The sequence below is a fragment of the Tenrec ecaudatus genome, chromosome 13 (assembly GCF_050624435.1).
Source record: "Tenrec ecaudatus isolate mTenEca1 chromosome 13, mTenEca1.hap1, whole genome shotgun sequence".
NCBI lineage: Eukaryota > Metazoa > Chordata > Mammalia > Afrosoricida > Tenrecidae > Tenrec > Tenrec ecaudatus.
This window is the reverse complement of record NC_134542.1, coordinates 19543081-19562866: the sequence shown is the minus strand read 5'-3', so window position 1 is coordinate 19562866 and position 19786 is coordinate 19543081. Positions and strand designations below refer to the sequence as shown.

At 51.3% G+C, this 19786-nt stretch overlaps 1 protein-coding gene across 1 annotated transcript in view; it reads right to left on the bottom strand.

Annotated features, from left to right (window-relative positions):
• CFAP65 (cilia and flagella associated protein 65) overlaps positions 1-6526 on the bottom strand; it is a 32026-nt gene extending 25500 nt beyond the window's left edge. The window contains exons 1-7 of the mRNA XM_075530215.1: positions 6329-6526; positions 4283-4476; positions 2144-2246; positions 1585-1751; positions 1232-1431; positions 859-1004; positions 140-362 (exon numbers count right to left, since the gene is read on the bottom strand). Of these exons, the coding sequence (XP_075386330.1) occupies positions 140-362; positions 859-1004; positions 1232-1431; positions 1585-1751; positions 2144-2246; positions 4283-4476; positions 6329-6526 (1231 nt within the window). The remainder of the gene's footprint in view (positions 1-139; positions 363-858; positions 1005-1231; positions 1432-1584; positions 1752-2143; positions 2247-4282; positions 4477-6328) is intronic.
• Positions 6527-19786: the final 13260 nt, after the last annotated feature.

Sequence of the window (19786 nt, the reverse complement as noted above, 5' to 3'; positions counted from 1 at the left end):
GCAGCAGATACCCAGACTTCGGAGCCAGGAAGCGCAGGCTCCTTGGAAGGGGACAAGGGGGAGGGCGGGTACCAGTGGGCTGCTCCTGTCCCCTCAGTGAGTGGCAGGGGGAGGGGGCCAGGGGCGGACACGTCAGTACCTATGCAGCAACCAACGACTTTGAGCAGAATGTGGGAGGCACAGCCAGCAGGCACGATGGAGACGTACTCCACGTTTCTGCCGTCCAGGGTCTTGGGGTGGAAGAACAGGGACACGCATTTCTTCTCTCCCGGGGGCACGATGCCGTGCATTATGTGACAGGAGAAGGCCTGGTCTTTGATCAGCATGTCTGGGATCACTTCGATCCGGAAGGGGGCACTCACCTGTGGGGCCCGGGTCAGGCAGGGAAGTCAGGGCCCAGGACCCTGACCCTGGCTTGTGCCCCCTCCTCAGGCCATGAGCATGTGGTGAGGCCTGGCTGAAGGAAGGTCCCATGCCCCAGGCCTGAGCAGGAACCGAAACACCAACCCAGTTGCCCAGTTGGAGCAGAATGAAGTCCCAGCGTCTTTTTTTTTTTTTTTTAATCGCAGGGTCTTTTTGGAAGAAGACACCAGGGCGGCCTTTTGCATTGCCACTGAGTGAGTTTTAACTGCCAACCTGTAGGTGAGTGGCGGAATGCAGGCTCTTTGAGCCCTCAGGGACCCGGCCACCCAGAGGGCCCGTTTTCTCCTCATTGAGTAGGTCCAGTCCCAGCTGCCAGGAGAGGGGCATTCACAGACATGGACTCCATCCAGGAGGCCTGGGGCTGCAGGGTCTTCTGTACCGGGGATGGGGAGGAGGGTGCCCTACCCTGCGGTGCAGCGGCACCAGGGCGCCTACCATGGAAGGGTTGAACAGCTTGATCTGCCTCTCGGCGGTGCAGCCCACAGGGACAGAGCCAAAGTGCAGCACCTTCTGGCAGCCCTCGGTGTCCTGGTCCTCAGGTCGCTTCTGCTTTAGGGTCACCACCAGCTGGGCACACTTGGCTGGGGAAAGAGGGGCTGACAGGCTCTTTGGGACCCCAGCCAGACAGTTCTATGCAGAAGGCAAATGTTGCCTGGGAAAGCCCTGCCTGTAACCCCAAAGCAGGCAGTAACAGCAGGGCTAAGGGGAGGACAGGCCCCCTAGGGGCCAAGGCAGGAGGTGGGGCCCGCTGAAGCTTTGGGATCCAGGGGGCTGTGACTGACAGGGATGGGCGAGGGTGGGGCCTCACCCACAGCCTCCAGCTGGATACCAGTCTTCTGCTCGCCTTTGTCCCCGAACCAGCATACAGCCAGCATCTCGTGGGTGGCAGTCTTGAGTGGATGGAAGGTCACCTTCGCCTGACAGGTCTGCCCTGGCTCTAGGAGCCCTGTGGTGGGCTGTATCTGGAATGGGTTGGAGACCTCCCAGTTGAAGAAGGTGGGCAGGTCCCTGGGGGAGGGGGAGGTTGGAGACAGTCAGAGCTCCTGTGCTCCACTGGCCACTTCCCTGATTTAGGATAGCCAACCACCACCCCCCAACCCAACTGTCCTCTCCAGATACCCCTTGCTTTGAGGGAGAATGAGGCTCAGCCTCTGCCCTCACCCCACATTGTCCAGGCAGAACCAGGCCTCCACCGTGCCCCCCACAGCACACATGGGCAGCTTCAGGAATTCGGGGCAGATCAGTTTGTGACAGGGCAGTATGGCCCTCAGGTCCACGCAGAACCTGTCATCAGCTTTCTCAAACCACAGCTGGTCCATGTACTCCTTCTGCAGGGTCCGGAGGAGGGAGGGGTGGAGGTAGGCACTGAACAGGGAGCAGCGCCCCCCACCCCAACCCCACCCCCACCAGCCTCAGCCACTCCAACACGATGATCATGATCAAGGGGCCGGGCGGGTGTGTTGCTCTCAGAGATGCGGATCCTCCTCTGCAGGCCTCCTGCATTAGTCGGGGAGGCTTTGGGGGATCAGGAAGAGGCCTAGGCATCTAGGGCTAGCTCAGTACCACAGCCTTGATGCTGTCCCTATCTCAGTGAGATTCGCGTCTGAGGCCCTTTCCGGGTGGGTGATGGGATGCGGGGCTGCATGGAAACCCTGCTACGCTGCTCAGTGTCTTGTCCTCGTGTCCCTCTCATCTCTTCCTGCTGTGGCGGATGCCTTACCTCCTCCAGAGGTCGAAAGAAGATGGGGAGGTGGAAAGTGATGCCTGGACTCAGTAAGATGGGCTGAGGGATAACGGTGTAGAAGAACTTCGTCTTGGGGGGCCTGTGGGAGACAGCCAGGGAGAAGCGGTTCAGGAGCAGGGCAGAGGCAGCCAGAGGGGGAAGGAAGACGGGGGGCAGCCTTTCTCATGGAGGAAGAGACCCTGACCATGGCTCCATGGAGGGGGGCACCACAGGGGACCTCTCATCAGAACCTCTCTCCCTCCTCCTGGCTCAGGCCCCCTCTGTTATTGGTGGGTTCTGCTGTGCTGTTCAATCAGGGCCAACTCTGGATGACCCCGTGCGTGAGAGTAGAACCGCCCCAATTGGGTTTTCTCCACTGTGATCTTGAAGGAAGCAGGCCGGCTCTTTCTCCTGAGGAACTGTTAGGTGGCTTTGAACCACCAACCTTTCGATTAACAGCTGAGTAACTATTGCACCTTCAGGACTCATCGGGCCCCCTTCTGGCCACTGCTCCTCTCAGACTTCTCAGAGCACCGAACCAATGGATTGAGGGCAAAGCAGCAGCACTGACCCCTCTGCTCCGCGTGGTGGGCAGTAGGGAGAGTGGTGGGGAGGGATGGCCTTAATTTAACAGAATCCCTGAGCTGGGGGAAACCAATGCTGAGAATGGAGGTGCCAGGATGCCTCTGCAGCGATCTCAGCAGAGCGAGAATCTCAGGGTGGGTCACCACTTTAGATGCTCTGACTTTAAAACTGACCCCAATCAAAGGACCGTTCCCACGACTCCATACCAGTAAGAGTTAACATTTCAATGAAATAGTCATGTACAATTACCCTCAACTGCCATTGAGTCCATGCTGACTCACAGAGACCCTATAGGGCAGGGTGGGGTGTTCCAAGACTGTGAATCTTTATGGGAATAGAAAACCTTATATTTCTCCTGAGGAGTGGCTAGTGGTTTCGAACAGCTGACTTTGTGGCGAGCAGCCCTATGTGTAGCTCACTGCACCAGCAGGGCTCCTTTGAAATATGCATAGCCCTGGGGAAATAGCACTGACTAAGACTGACTCAAGAATCATAGTTAAGTTTGGGGGCCGTTGTTGTGTGTTGTTGAATCGATGCCAACTCATCGTGAGCTCATACGATGGGGTGGAAGCGCCCCATGGGCAGTTTCTATTTCCAGGCTAGGACTTTTATGAGGGCAGATTGCCTGGTCTTTCCCCCACTGCATAGCCGCCGCTGCTGTTGTTGGATGCCGTCAAGTTGGTGCTAACTCACAGTGACCCAGTGCACCAAGCGCAAACCCTGCCCAGTCCTGACCCACCCTAACCACAGCTGCTGTGTGTGCCCCCATGGCCGGAGCCAAGGTGCCAGTCCAGCTTCTCGCTGGTCTTCTTTGTTGCTGATTGACCACTTTATCAAACACGAGGTCCTCTCCCAGGAGCTGCTCTGTCAGAATAACACATCCAAAGTACTCGACATGAAGTCTCGCTACCCTCGCCTCTCAGCATGGTACGTCTTCCGAGGCGGACGTGTGTGTTCTGCCAGCAGTCACAAGAGTTTCCAAGTTCTTCACCAATGCCGTCATTCCAATGCACCCATTCCTCTGCCATCTTCTCTGTTCATCGCCCAGCGTTCACATGTGGACGAGGTGATGGACACTACCTGACAACGTGTCCAAAGTACAGTGGACCAAGTCTCGCCATCCTGGCCTCTAAGGAGCCTCTGGCTGTACTTCTTCCAAGACAGATGTTGGTTCTTTTGGCGGTCGTGACGTCTTCAGTAGTCTTCACCAGCCCCGTCGCCCAGTGACGTGGTTCGCCAAGACAATTTCAAAGGAGAGCAAAGTTGGGGAACCATGCTGCCTACGGTCACCGTTTACTCTCAGCTTTCCTAGTTAATTCAGGTAGCAGCTGTCCGGACTCAACCGCTGCATCCTGAGCATGAATCCTGAGCGTGAATTGTCATCTGTTACCTTCAGGTATTAACCTCACAGCCATGGGCTTTGCTGGCGACATCCACTTCAATAAATGACAGCATCCGGTTGAAAAGCAGAGAGTGTTGTGGGAGGGGCAGGTGGTGTCAGGATGGGTGAGGGAAGTGGGAGGGCGGAAGCCTGTCTGACCTTCGCCGTACCTGTAATTGATCTTCTGGATTTTCAAGGAGAGGTTTTTCAGAGCCAGGTTCCGAGTCATCTCCTTCCCTAGCTCCCAGCCCTTCCACTGCAGTTCCTCCACGACCTCGATGCCCCAGACCACCATCCTCCGCACTCTGTCCTGCTTCGCTGGCAAGCACTTCTGAACTCTCTGGGATTTGGGAGACGGCTTCAGCTGGCAGGGAGGAGGGAGAGGAAAGACCATATTAGTGGGGTGGGATTCAAAGACGAAGAGAAGGTGAGGCATGTGCAGGCCCCAGAGCCGGAGAGTCTGTTCTAAGCCCCGTGGAATACCCTTCCAACGGAAGTCCCTTCCCGACGCCGCTCCCTCCAGCAATCCCATCCGGCACACAGATGCAGGCCTGGCTGGCCTCTCCTGTTGTTCAGTACATTCTCAGATTCCTCGTCTTCCCGGGCCTCCCTGTCTTTGGCCTGGCTTCTCCCGGCTGGACCAGTGTATCCTAGACGCTTATCCAGACTGCAAGGATGTTCCACCACTCCCTCACCCTCTCTGGCTGGCAGGAAAGTAGGAAAAGCCCATTTGCCTGGGCCGGAGCCCTGCCCCATGCTGTCCTCCAGGGCCTCGGAGCGCTGGCCCTGTCCATCCTGACCGATGGCTTCATAGGCTGACCCATAAGCTCTCTGGGTCTGCAGAGAGGAGGGAGGAGCACAGAGACCCTGGGGGCAGTCAGGTGGCAGGAGTCAGGTGGCAGGAGGACTGAAGCAGGTGCTCTGCCCCTTTCAGGAGAGCTGGCACAAGGCAGGTTCACTTCCTTTGCTGCCGTAGCTTCCCCTGGACCAGCTGTTGCCTTTATAGCATTATATCACGCGAGTGTATACTCATTCACTCAATGAACACTTATTGACCGCCCTTCTTCTAGCTGCTGAGATTACAGTGGCGGACAAAACCAGCACGCCCTTCTCTCTTGGAGCCCACACCCCCAGCGTCCCGATCCACAGAGAGCTTTCAAGTGGCCGGCCCGGTGCTTCCTCTCATGACATGCCCAGAAAGCACGAGGCCGAGGGGGACCTGACCGTTGGAAAAGACAACCTCACTTCTAGGAAGCAGACAGAGACAGGAAACCCGCAGGTGGCCAGGAGTTGGGAAAGGAAGTTTTGCTTAGGTAGGGGCATCGGGTTGGACGTCCCTGGTGGCAGAACAACTTGGGCAGTGGCACCCCATGTAGCAAGCAATCGCTATCACGACATTGTCAGTGTGGAGGCTGCGGGGCTGACAGTTCTGTCTGGTATCTTTTCGCCACACTTTAAAAAGAAGCATGCTTAGCGTGACTTGAACGTAAAAGGCAAAACTATAAGGTCCCACCAAGAGAACAGACACCCTTACACGAGGGCATTCCATGTCGGGAATGACGTTCGCAACAGGGGCTAGTGAGGGAAGCCAGAAGTGAAGGCTTTCCAGAACCTGCCACCACCCCTAGGCTCAAGAGGGGCAGGGACGAGGCGGGCTCTTTAGGGCCAGAAAGCTGCAGCCACATCGTGTGGCGCCTGAGAAGACACTGCCCAGAGTAGGGAGGGCGGGGAAGGGCTACCGTCTTTCTCTCTTCTTTCCAGGTCCCACTCTGCAACGAACCCACAACAGAGGCAAGGCAGGACAAGGCATGGGCCTGAGGGCTATTGGGCCCAGGGTGGCACCGCTGGAGGAATGAGATGCCTTCCCAAACATGATTCCCAGTCCACAGGGAGGCCAACATGCCCACTATCACATCAATACCAACATACAAAGCTGTACCCTATAGTCCACCTATACACCACCCCACCCCCCTTAGAGGTCCAAAAGGGAAGCAGCCATACAAGGGCCCTCCAGGGCCCAGGACGAAAGGAGCTTTCCAGAAAAGGGAGAAGTACCTGCGACCCTCACAGCCGCTGACTCGCTCCTCGCTAGAGTCCCACCGCCCCCAGAGTTGTCTCGCTGTGCTCCTCTTGCCACCGGTGTCTAATCTATGCCGGGGCCAGTGCAGGGCCTAGGCAGGGGGCGTGGGGGGAGGCAAGCCCTCTCAGATTCCTACCCCGTTGCCCGGCTGCAGCCGCCCTGGAGGTGACCTCACACAAAGGTTGCAACAGCTGCTGCTGTTGCGTCTGTTGTTGGTGGTGCTATTTTTGCTGTTGCTGCTACTGCTGCTGCGGCTGCTGCTGAGAACCATACTGTTGTTATTGACCGTGGTGGTGGTCATGGTACAGGCGCTCAGGCAGGAAGTGGAGGTCATGGCACGTCTCCTGCTCTCCCTGAACATCAGGCCGCCTGTAAGACACGTTCAAGGGGACTGCTGCGCCAGTCATGCCAGGAGTTCCTCCCAGATCCTGGCCCAGGTTTGGATCTGGGAATAAACTGGAGTGAGCTGGGAAGGGCATGGAAAAGGAGAGACCAGTGGAGCAGACACACCAGGACCATCCCTGCCGTGAAGGAGAGTGCCTGTTCCCAGCTCTGGCACCACGTGTGAGGTGACACCGTGAGGTATGAGGTGGCAGACAAGGTCCAGGGCTTTGCCTGGGAGCTGGAGACTCACCTCTTGGGAAAGGCATTTGGAAAAAGGGACTTGGGGTCCCCCCCCCAACCATGCTCCTCTACGCTTATGACCAGAGCTGGCGTCATGCAGCTAGGGCCCAGGAGCACTGTTGGAACATGCGTCACCTCTGCCTGGGGATTACTCCCCATCTGTTCCTCCCCACGTGTTCCTCGCGTCCCGTGAGGATATTAAGGAGGGATGAAGACGAGGTAAATGGACTTCCCGGACTTCTGGGTCTCTTCCAGACAACCCAACCTGTCACCCAGGTTCTCAGTACAGACTCACGGAGACGATGAATCAGTCGGCCCAAGGGCGTGTTTTGCAGCTGGAAGAAGATAACAGTGTTCACATTTAGACACGGGAACCGTGCTCAGGACCTTCCGCAGGGGGTTTGCAGACCACGTCGACAAGCCGCCTTGACATATTCACCTCGAATTTCCCTTTCAGCGCCACGTGGAAGCGTCTCCCACGGAACCACACAGCAGAGCACCGCCCCCGCCCCGAGGTAGCACAAAGCCCCATCTGTAATCTGCAATGTTCATGTAAGCGCATTACAAAGGCAAAAATCAATGGGTGAAATGAATGGTCCTAGTATATTTCATTCAACCCAACAGACTAAAATATGACCATCTGAACATGTAATAAATATGAGGGGGAATTTCCCCCCTCAAAGCTGTGTATGTATGTATTTATTTATTTCACAAAACAACCTTATCACCTTCAAAGTACTCTCCATTACACTTATACATTTGTCAAATCTGCGATTCCATTCTTGCTTGCCTAGAAGGAAAAATACGTACTACCAAAGCTCTGCCCAGCAGAACTTTGCTCCAGTTTTCAGGGGTACGCCCGCCTATGTAAATTCCTAATGAGGTACTTCGTACCAAGCCCTGGAAATCCTGTATGTATTCCACACATCTCACCCTGACCACCACCTTTGAGGAGCTTGGCCGACACGTGTGTCCAGTGGCTACCAAACTGGACAACACAGATTGAATACCTCGGTGAACTATCTGTGTATTTTTCAGACCCGCATTCTCTTCTCCCCCTGCTAGGAACATCGATCTCAAAAGCAGCAACAATTTCTACAGACATGGCCTGGGAATTTGTCTTCTGCCAGGTGCCAGGGCGAGGCCGTCATGTTCATCCTGGCGATTATTTATGAATTGATGTGCACTGCCTTTTGCTAGGTCTGAAATGATCTTTCAAGTTTGGGATGCACCTCCTGCTGATGACACGCTCAGATGGTCCTACCCAGGACGCTGAGTAGTCTGACAAGTCGACACATGTCAACCGTTTCATGTCCACCCCTTAGAAATTTGCACTTCTATCAGTCACTCGCCCAGACCCTTCCCGTCCCCCATGCAGAGCTGATACACTTTTCCTAATCGTCAACACCTCCAAAGTCTCTGCAGGGGGTTTGTCTTAGAGTCAAGCATTCATTCAGTCATTCAGTCACCGAGTGCCTACTGTGCACCAGGCACTGTGCTAGACACTGGACAGGACAATCAAGTCCTCTACCTTTCATTAGGTAGCGGCCGTCCAGATGCAATAAAGAAATGCCAGCTGGAGAGACAGAGAGGAGGGTCTCTTTACTTTAGTGCCTCTGGAAGACACAGCAGCCCTGCCCTGCTTCAGGAATGCTCGGTCGTCAGAGGGTTTGACAGGCAGCCCCTCCCTCAGGGCTCTGAAAAGTCTCCAGTTAACACAGGGCACTATAGACAAGATGGCACAGAAGAGATAAGAGACCGGGGAATAGAGAGCTGGTCCAGATCAAGTCTAGGCCTGCATCTAGATGCATCTAGCGCCTGCTCACGGCTGAGATAGCCAAGTTCCTCTGCCTCCCCAAGTCTCAGTCTACTGGCAAAATGAGGTCGTAGCCTGACTACTTCATAAGTTGATACATCGCTGGAATGGAGCACGAATTTGAAAAGCAATGGACAAGCTTTGCCACTATAATCAAGAATCAGAGTCTCCACACTAGCCTGCGTCTTCTTCCAATGACTTGGATGTCTGCGACCATTGTGCAAAGACTGGGCAAATGGAATTTTTAAATTCCAGTGTATATTTATTTATATATCATTAGCTTTCTTTACTGGCTTAATTTCATGTCTAAAAAATTCCTGAGACGACCGGGGAAAAAGTGGAGGGTCGAAGTGAAGGAGAAATAAACAGGCAACATGAAGCGGGACATAACATATATTCAGGGCTCGTTTTAGACTCTCTCTTCGGGATCCCATCTGATTCCCCTCAGCCCCACGTCTCAGCCCCACAAGGCTCCCGAAAGACATAGAGGGAACCCCCTGGCCACAGCTTCCCTGAGAAGTCAGCTTCCCATACCTTCCAGGGTCAATCACGCAGCTCTCCAGGGATCAATTCACACGGCGACCATGTTGTCGTTTCCATAGGAACAAGACGCTCAGACTACTGCGTTTCCTGGTATCCCGGGGCAACGACGGTAGCCCGAATGAGTCAAGACACTGAGAAAGCAAATGCTCCTTCCAACTTCAAGCCATACTTTTACTTTGGGTTGTGGATTGGTTTACAGAGCAGATCCATGTTCCGTTCAATAATTCATACACATTTTGTTTCAGGCTGTTGATTACAATGTAGCCTCACTTCCCTGCGTATCCTATTTCCTGACTTCCTTCTTTCCTGACCCTTCTGAACTTGGCCGTGCAGCAAATGCTGCCCTTATCCTCTGAAGCAGTTGGTTCTTCAAAGGCGTGCTTCCCTCTCAGATGGGTTCTCTCCTTGGCCTGCCTATGGGTTGGCTGAAAGCGGAGCCTGGGTAGGGATGAGCTCATCTTCAGACCTGAAGGGTGACTAAGGACCACCACAAAAATGAGTGTGGTGGGGTGTGCAGAGGACAGGGTTATGGAAACGCCTGGGCCTGGGGGCTCAAGACCATAGTCTCAGAGGACAATAAAGCCTCGGAGCACAACACAGCCCACAAAGACAGTGCTTTACACCCTCCTGTAGGGAGGTCTTGGCAGTTGGTATACGGCCTTCTAGGTGCAACTGTTGGCTTCTCCCTGCTCAGGGGAAAGACTCGGAAAGGGAACTGGAGACCAACCAGGTCAATAATTAGTCCAGTGCCCTGGTGGAGCACTTGAACCTGAGCCTCCATGACCCTGAGACCAAGAGAACTAGGTGGTGCCTGGTTACCACTCCCACCTGCTCTGAAAGGGATCACATTAGACGGTCCTTGATACAGTGGGAGAAAATGTGGGTCGGAACTCAACACCATGCCTACTTTAAGTTTGTATCCCCTGCCTTTCCTGGCTGCTTGTTACTGTGGGCTTCAATCACATCCCTTGGACCCACCCACCATCAGCACGCAAGGAAGCAGCAGTCAAGCAATCACGAGGCCTGCTGCATCGGGCACGTCTCCTGAAGGACTCTTTGAAGTGTTCATGAGCAAAGTTGTGGCTTTGTGGACGAAGTTCCAGCAGGAGTCTTTTCCGTCAACCCACGTACATGTGCAAGGTGGGCAAAGAATAAGGAAGCCCACAGAAGAACTGATGCGTTTGCATCACGGGGTTGGCAAAGAACGTGAAAAGCACCGTGGACTGCCAGCATCTGTCCTGGAGGAAATACAGCAGGGTGAGCCTGAGAAGCGAGGGTGGTGAGACATGCCATCAGTCCCTGGAAAAGGACATCCTGCCGAGTAAAGCAAAGGGTCAGAGGGAAAGAGAGCCATCTTCAATAAGATGGAAGGGCACCGTGGCGGCAACAATGAGCTCAACCTTAACTACAATGGTCAGGACGGCCTTTCTGTTAGACACAGGCTTGGGATGAGCTGGAGCCAACCCCGTGGCTCCTAGCAGCGACCGCCATGGTGTCATCATGACAGTCCGAGCTGTTCCCCACCTGCCATGTGACCCAGTGAGAGCCATTCTTGTTCCTTCCCTCCATGCACTGGTGACAAAGGACCAGAAACCCAACAAACACCTCATTCCCTCCGATTTAAAAGAGGTGATTAGGTATTTTTAAATGTTTTAATTTGCATATTGGTCTTCAAATGGGTTTTTTATTTCTGCTAAGAGAACATATGTCTTTGCTGTTTACCCCCACTTTTTCCTCCTGTCCAGCTTGCTCTTTTAGATAAATCTGAAGGTTAATGTATGTAGACATAATTGTTATACATAATGTGGTTTGAGGATGCTCCATTGTTCACTTGTGGGGATGTCCCCTGGGGGTGGGGGTGGTCTCCTTAAGTCAGTGAAGTTTACAGTCTCAATGTTCATTGAGATGTAGTCAATTAATTTCACCCTTCTAGCCGCAATCCCTCATGTAACGTATTATAAAACCTAGCTTCTACGCTTGGTTACAATTTCATTTTAGAGGGAATTCTCTGGTATAGGATTAAAGTGAGATGTGTTATGAGTTTTCACCTAATAGAAGGTGTGACTCAGTCACCATCTTTTGTTTTCTTGGGGGCATGGTGTGTTGAAAGACTAAAACCACACCTCCTGTAAGAGTGAGCCGTCTCAGAAGCAGGAACACACAGACAAAAATCCCTGGACCATAGAGGAAGGAGAGTCCACTTGAACATGGATCATGTTTGAGGTCTCTGTCTGAAGTAGTGGAGGCCGAGACCAGAGCATCAGAGGATGCAGCAAGACCATGGGACAGAGCAGAGGAACCAGGCCAAGACCAGAGACTGAGGCATGGAGACCATGAGACAGAGATGAGGAAAACTGCTGAGATGATGGGACTGAGAGGCAGAGTAGTGGGCTGGCTGGCTTCTTGGCCCACAGAGGCAGAGACCAAGGACTGAAGGCTGAAGACTAAAGAGAGACTTGGCTTCTGGATGAGGAAAGATATTGCTTTGGACCAATGACCATGTTTTTAATACTTTTTGATCCTGGCTTTTGGTAACTGGTTAACTTGTCTAATACCGCCCCCCCCCCAACCCCAATAACTGTGAACATTGTCTGTCACTTCCATGTGGTCATTGCAACAAATTATCAAACTCAGCCTAGAAATAGAGTGCTATCGGAGGCATGATTGGTATTCGGATAGGTCAAGAAGGATGGAGGGTGGAGGCAAGTGTGACCTGTGCCACAAGGCACTGGGGAAACTGTGACCCCTTGCCATCTGTGCATTTGTTCGTGCGTCCCCATCCGAGAACAAGGCAGTGAGCCCGTTCCCTTTCAGATGGGAGGGAGAGGGGTGTGGTGAGGGAGAGATCTAGGAGGTTGTGGTAGTTACACCATTTCATGTCAACTTGATAAAAAGAATGAAGGGGTGGAGTCTAGCCTGTCAAGCAGGTCACACAGCCTGATGATCCCTCTTTGTGGGTGCGACCTCTTCATGAGGATTCTGAGAACTTCCTCTCTCTTGATTCTGCCATCAGAAAAGGTGGATATCTCTCTCTCTCTCTCTTTCTCTCTCTCTCTCTCTCTCTCTCTCTCTCTCTCTCTCTCTCTCTCTCTCTCTCTCTCTCTCTCTCTCTCCTTCATAGCCCTGTTGACAAGCCACATGGAGCCACACTGGTGGCAGCCAAAGCTCACTGCCGTTGGACCCACAGGACTTTCCGTCCACCGACCTGTGATCTTCCTCCATTTGGCTTCATCGCATGGGCTACATGAGTCTGAGGGGGAGTTCATGGGCTAATATCACTCTTATGGACTTGACCTGGACTGGGCTGGGGTGTTTTATTGATGCATAATTAGTTTGATATAAAGCTCTCTCTTATGCAGCTATGAGAGTCTCTGGATTTGTTTCTCTAGTCAACCCGGTCTAACACACAGATACACCCAGAAATAAAACTGACATTTTGGGGAGGGTTGGAATTTACTTGTGGAAAGTGGAAGATGGGTGAAATGACAAAGTCACTCAGCTGCCCAGGAGATCACATGACAAGCCTTTGACTGGGATTTTCTTGGGACCCAGGAAAGTGGAATTCAGAGAAGCTCCCACCGGCTTTACTGAGGGTCTCAATGCCCAAAGCCTGCTCTTGGGGCATGCCAACTTTTCTTCCGTTTTTAGTTTCTTGAAAGATATCCTTTTAGTTTTCCCTCAAGTTTATCAAGATTTTTGTGTGTTTTTTTTAAAGGGCTTGCCTGACTCAGCTGGACCTTGGGGACAAGGAAATGGACCTGTTCTTTCACTCTTTGGCCAAAAAGAAAGCTGGAGCAGTCGCCCCTGTGATCGAGGTTTTGTGGTGGCCCCAAACCTGTGAGAAAACCCCCATGGGGGAGGAAAAGCTCCTGCTGGGAGATTTGTTCCTTCCCCTTCCTCCCGAGGAAGCTGCCCCCACCCGCTGGTGTCGGCGCTGACTGGTGGGCTGTGGGCTTGGGGCGTGGGAAGACATGCTCCTCTAAGCAGGGCTGAGGTGGGCTCTGGCTGGTGACTCACACTGACTGGCATGGGTTCACCCAGGGGGGCGCACAGCATGGAAAGAAACAGGCCAAGTGAGTGAGTGGAAGAGGGGAAAGAAAGCTCCGGGTTTGGTTTAGAACTCGCTTTTCAAGAGCCCGGAACCCATGAGAGAGAACCAGTGTGGGATTCTGGTGACTCCGGCCCCCATTGCCTAAGACAAAAGGAGTGGGTGATGTTTAGTTCAAAGCTGTGAACAAGAGTGAGCGATGATTAGGGAATTGATTAGGACCAAGATGCGGGAGAAAGGGAAAAGGAGGATTGGGTTGAGACGACTTCAGATTCTCTGGGATGGGAGGTGGGGCGGGAGTAGTAAAGATACAGCACATTTGATGATTTGGGTTTCATGGCATGAGCTCAAGCGTGTGGGTGCCCGTGCATGGCCTCCCCACCCCCACACTTTTATAGACTTTTCCCCACAAGGTCAGTGGTTCGAACCCACCAGCCACTCCTCGGGAGAAAGATGAGACTATCTACTTCCATAAAGAGTTACAAACTCAGAAACCCACAAAACTGGTTCTACTCTGTCCTCTAGGGTCACTGTGTCGTGAAGTTCAAAGTAATGAAAGTTTGTGTTGTTGTTGTTGGTATTTTCCTATGCTCCCATGAAATAACGAGTGAAAATTTTGGACTGGGAACCAGGACAGACCCAGGATCCATCCAGCTTCTGCCACTTCCTGGCTTTGTGACTATGGGCCAGTCACCTGACCCTCTGAATCTCTCAGCTGTCTCATCTGTTACCAGGGGACAATGACCAAAGGTGGGTGTGAAGATCAAGTGATCCTGAATGTGGCAAGTGCCTGGCATTTGATAGGCAATTAATAAAGGCTGGACACACACACACACACGTGTGCACACACACACGCAGATCACTCCCTAAAAGGAAAGGCCCGGTAAATGAACCCCTCAGCCTTCGGCTCATTTTCCCTCCTTCTCCCTCCCTGCCTCTCTGCTGCACACTGGAGATGGGGAAGTTTCTCTCACAGTCCCGTCCTTTGTTTTCCCCGGTAAAGAGGTTGCCTTGTTACTCTGAGGTGGAGAAAAACAAAAGAAGATGCTGCGGTGATCTGATGTCCCCCCGGCAAGTCATCCCATCTCTAATACTTGGGATGCCCTTTCCACCTTCCTTCATCTTGTCTCCACTTGGAATGCTGGTTTTGGAGTTGGGTCTGTATCCAAGATGTACTGGGGAGCGGGGAAGGCTTAAGAAGGTGATAAGAACCCACAGAAGCTCCTGATCTCAGAGATGAGTCGGGTAGGTCTGCTAAACCCAGCCTCCTGAGGTGGGGCCGGGGACTGAGATCACTGCAGTGAAGTAGTTCAGAGCAGGCCTGGGGAACTCTGAGCCGGTGCCTCATAGCTTCCTGGAACATCAAGGAATGGATGGCTCTTCCACTCTGAAAGGTCTTGCCATCTGGCAAGAGAATTCCTGTGCCAGCCCAGACTCCCTCAATCACGTTTCCTCTTTAACCAGTGTCTCCAACGCACGAAGGAAAGACGCACAGCCATCAGCAGGAGAATGGAGACGCACAGCCATCAGCAGGAGAATGGAGGGGATAGGTAATGGAGTTTGACCTCATAAGACAGTTTTATTATGGATCAAACCATGACCTATAAAACCAATACATTGAAATCCTATCCTCTTGTATTTTCAACGTGACCTTGTGTGGAAAGCGGATCTCTTGAGATGCTACCACTTAGGTTAACAAGAGGTCTTATCAGAATAGGGTGGGTCCTAACTCCATGGAAGTGGTGCATTCTGAAAGAAGAATTCAGCCACAGAGACACACGGGAGGCAGGTGTCACGTAAAGATGCACTTACACATTTTCAGGAGCCACCAGAAGTTGGAAGAGAGATGTTGAGACTCTCAGAGGCCCCCAGAATGAGTCAGCACGGGCGGCATGGTGCCTGAGACTTTCAGACTCCAGAAATGTAAACCAATACAGTTCTGTTCCCATCAACCACCGCGTTGTGGTATTTTGTTCTGGCCATTCTAGGACAGCAAGATGTGGTTCTCACATTTATTAGCTGAGCAACCAGCATCAATGTGTTCAGTCTCCCAGAATCTCACTTTCCTCACCTAGGAAATGGGGGAAACTAGGAGGAGCATTCAAACTACTGAGTCACTGGGGAGGTATGGCGATTGATCAATAAGAATGGATATTATCTGATCTGTAAACCAGAGAAGAGTCTGGAATCCCACAGTTGCTGGGTCTTGAGGAAGCCTGAGGTGCAGGGCAGGAAAAGCAGATTGAGAGCCCAGTCAGTGATTATCTGCAAACTTTCCCCAGTTTTCCCACCCCCCACCCCCATGGTAGCATGCTCACCTCATCCCCTCTGGGTGGTATATATGGAGGTGGGAGACAGGAGGGCAGCAGCAAGCAAGAGAGAGTGATTTGTTACTAACCAAGGCTTATCTATCTTTGGGGCGTGCATGCCCCCTAATTACAGGTAAAAACATACATCACAAGAAGGGGCTGTATAATAGGCCCTATCCCCAGGTTTTAACAACTCCAAAAACCAAAACCAGACTCACTACCATCGAGTCAATTCTGACTCATAGGACCCTATAGGGCAGGGTAGAACTAATCCCAGTAAGTTTCCGAGACTGTAATTCTTTATGGGAGTAGAAAGCCTTGTCTTTTACCCATGGAGCAGCTGGTGATTTTGAATTGCTGACCTTGACCTTGAAGCTAGCAGCCCAGCATATGACCACTCTGCCACCAGGCTCTATTGGGAATACTAGTTAAGTCAGACATGAGGACAAATGCCTGCCTCATTGGCTATGAACACACGCACATTTATTTCATACCAGGACTTGCAGTCTCGCTTCATCTTGCTCCGACCTCATTGGCGGGGAGCTGTCGCCTCATCTAACTGCTTGCTGGCTTCTAATCTGAGCAGTGCTCCTTCTTTGTGTTGGCTTTCTCCGCTGTCTGCCCTACACCTTTGTTGTAGGCGCTTCAATTCCACGCCTCTGTGACCAGCACCACGGACAGCTCCCACTGAGCAACCTATCCTAAGCTACTCCTCTTCCTCCTGCATTCTGCATTCTCTTTCTCACCTGCTCAGTCCAGCAATATGAACTCAACGAGGCTGTTGTGGGCTGAACTGTGACCCCCCCAAAAAATAAAACAACAACTATGTGTTATAAATCCTTTTATACCTGTGCTAATAATTCCATTTGGGAATAGGGTTTTCTTTGTTATGTTAATGAGGCAGCACGAGTATTTGGTGTGTCTTAAATTCAGCCCTTTTGAGATACAACATATTAAGCCAACAAGAGAGAAGCAGAGGTGGGGAATACAGATCTCGTGCCATATGAGATCACCAAAACATCAAAACACAGAAGCTGAAAAGAGACAGGAAGCTTTCCCCAGAGACAAAAAAGAGACAGCCTTCCCCTAGAACCGTGCTCTGAATTCGGGCTGCTAGTTTCCTACACAGTGAAAAACTAAATTTCTATTCGTTACAACCATCCACTCCTGGCATTTCTGTTATATTAGCAGTGGATCACTAAGTGGGCATCTCCAAAATGAGTGGAGTGGAGTGGTTATGGAAGACCTCTGGAGGCCAGCAGACTGGATTTATTGTTATTTTTGAATAATCATTCTGTTGGGAGCTCATACAGCTCTTATCACAATCCACCCATCCATCCATCCATTGTGTCAAGCACATTTGTACATATGTTGCCTTCATCATTTCCAAAACATTTTTTTCTAATTGAGCCCTTGATATCAGGATCTCCTAGTTTTTCCCACTCCCTCCCTCACCCTTTTCCCCTCATGAACACTTGATAATTTAAATATTATTGTTATTTTTTGTCTTACACTGACTGCTGTCTCCTTTAACCTACTTTTCTGTTGTGTTTCCCCCCTGGTGGTGGTGGTACTGAATACGTTAATCAATGTGATCGGTGCCCTCTTCCCCACCCCCCCACTTTTCCATACCCTCCTAGTATCACTACTCTCATTATTGTTCCTGAGGGATTTATCTGTCCTGGATTCCCTGTGTTGCAAGCTCTTGTCTGTACCAGTGTACATGCTCTGGTCTAGCCAGATTTGTAAGGTAGAATTGGGGTCATGATAGTGGGGAGAGGAAGCATTAAAGAACTAGAGGAAAGTTGTATGTTTCATTGATGCTACACTGCACCCTGATTGGCTTGTCTCTTCCTTGTAACCCTTCTTGTGAAGGTATGTCCATTTGCCTACAGATGGGTTTGGGGTCTCCACTCTGCCCTTCCCCTTGTTCACATCGATATGATTGCTTGTTCTGGGTCTTTGATGCCTGGTAACTGATCCCATTGACACCTCATGATCAAACAGTCTGTGGGCTTTGTTGCTTCCCAGCTAGATTGGCTTCAAGCCTTTAAGATTCCAGATGCTATATCTTTTGATAGCTGGGCACCATCAGCTTTTTTCACCATCTTGCTTATGCACCCATTTTGACTTCAGCAATCACGTTGGGAAGGTGAGCATCACAGAATGCCAGGTTATTAGGACAAAGTGTTCTTGCATTGAGGAAGTAATTGAGTAGAGTACTCCCAATGTCCGTCTGCTACCTTAATACTTAACATGTACATAGATCTATTTCCCTTCCATCATATGTAAATACATTTATATATGTACATGCTTGTATTTAAACCTCCATAAATGTCCTTTGCCTCCTAGTTCTTTCCTCTATTTCCTTTGACTTTCCTCTTGTCCCGCTATCATGTTCAGCCTTCACTCAGCCTTATTAATTCCTCTTGCCTACATTGCACTTGATCAAGCCCCATCAGGCATTTTACTCCCTCCTTGTATCGATTTTAGATCACTTGTTGTTCCCTTGTCCCTAGGTTTGTTGGCATCCCCTTTCTTTCCCCCACCTCCCCCTCTCCTATGTCCCGACCCCGGAACTGTCATTCCAATTGTTTTCTCCTCAGCATTGTTTATCCCACCTAGCTTATCTAGATAGACATGAAAAAACAATAAAAAAGAAAAACAACAACAAAGAAAAGCCTAGAAACAGTTTCAGGTTTGTCTGTTGACCTTTAAGCATGTTTTCTGGTCGGGTCTGATGAGGTGCCATGCCCTGCCCTGGAAGTCTATTTTGGGAATTCCTCTGGGACTTCATTGCTTTGCCCCCCCTACCCCCTCAGCAGACTGGATTTAAATCCCAACCCCTCCACCTATTAGCTGTCTGGTTTTGTTCCTTTACTTCTGTAAGACCCAACCTCCGCACCTGGGAACACAACTGTCTTAAAGATTTAAGTGCGATAACAGATGTAAAGAATTTAGCACAGTGTCTGGCCCACTACATGCTTGAAATGAACGAAGAGCATCACTATCCTATGACTTTCCATCCTCTTTCCTGCTTCAAATCTGTTCCCCACTTATTTCCATTTCAGACCAGGGCCCGTTCTCAGGCCCACATGCCGTAACATGACCGCCAGCTCACTCTAGCTGGCCTCTTTTAGGTGTGGAAGTCAGCTTGGGATCCAGCTGTGCTAAAGGAAGCCACCACGGACTCATCTATGGAATTTCTCTCCGCTTGACCATTCTTGCTGCCATGAGTTCAGATTCATGCTCTTCCTTCTTCACACTCGCAGGAAGAGTGGTAGCATTAGAGATCTTACCACCAGGGCAGATCCATAACGTGTTTGTTTTTTTTTCAGTCAGTTGAGTGTGGTAAGCTGTGCTCATCCGCCATCCCTTGTCTCCATCACTAGCTATACCTAACAGTTTCTGCCATGTCAGCTCCACCTGACGGGAGCCTGTGTGTGCCAGAGTACAACTGTGCTCCATAGGGTTGTCAGTGAATGATTTGGGGGGAGTAGAGCTCCAGGCCTTTCTTCCTAGATGTCTCTGGGTGGGCTTGAACCTCCAACCTGCTTGGTTAGCAGCTGAACCCAGTAACTCTTCATACCACTGCTCTGTCTCCTAGTGCATCCTCTACTTTTCAGCTAGGTTCTAGAATTCACAGCGATGACTACACAGACCCCACGGACAACGCTCATGGTGTGGGGTCTGTGACAGAATCAACAGGTTACGATTCAGGGGAGAAATGCTCAGAATACATTTGCTCGGTGATAACCAATAAATGTCTAAAGGGCACGCCCCTCTCCCTCCTTCCCTTAATCCTCTTGGTACCTCTATTCCCATTGCTGGCCCTTGGGGGCGGGTATCTATCCTGGATTCTCTGTGTTGCAGGCTCTTATCTGTGGCAATGTGCATGTTCTGGTCTAATCTGATTTGTAAGGTAGAATCGAGGTCATGATAGTGGGGGGAGGAAGTATTAAAGAACTAGAGGAAAGTTGTGTATTTCATTGGTGCTATACTGCACCCTGACTGGCTCATCTCTTCCTTGTGGCCCTTCTGTGAGGGGATGTCTAATTCTCTACAGATGGGCTTTCAGTCTCCGCTCCCCACCCACCCTGCCCCATTCACGTTGGGTGTGATTTTGTTCTGGGTCTTCGATCCCTGATACCTGATCCCGTTGACACCTCATGACCACACAGGCTGGTCTTCTTCCTCCATGTGGGCTCTGTTGCTTCTCAGCTAGCTAGCCGCTTGTTTATCTTCAAGCCTTTA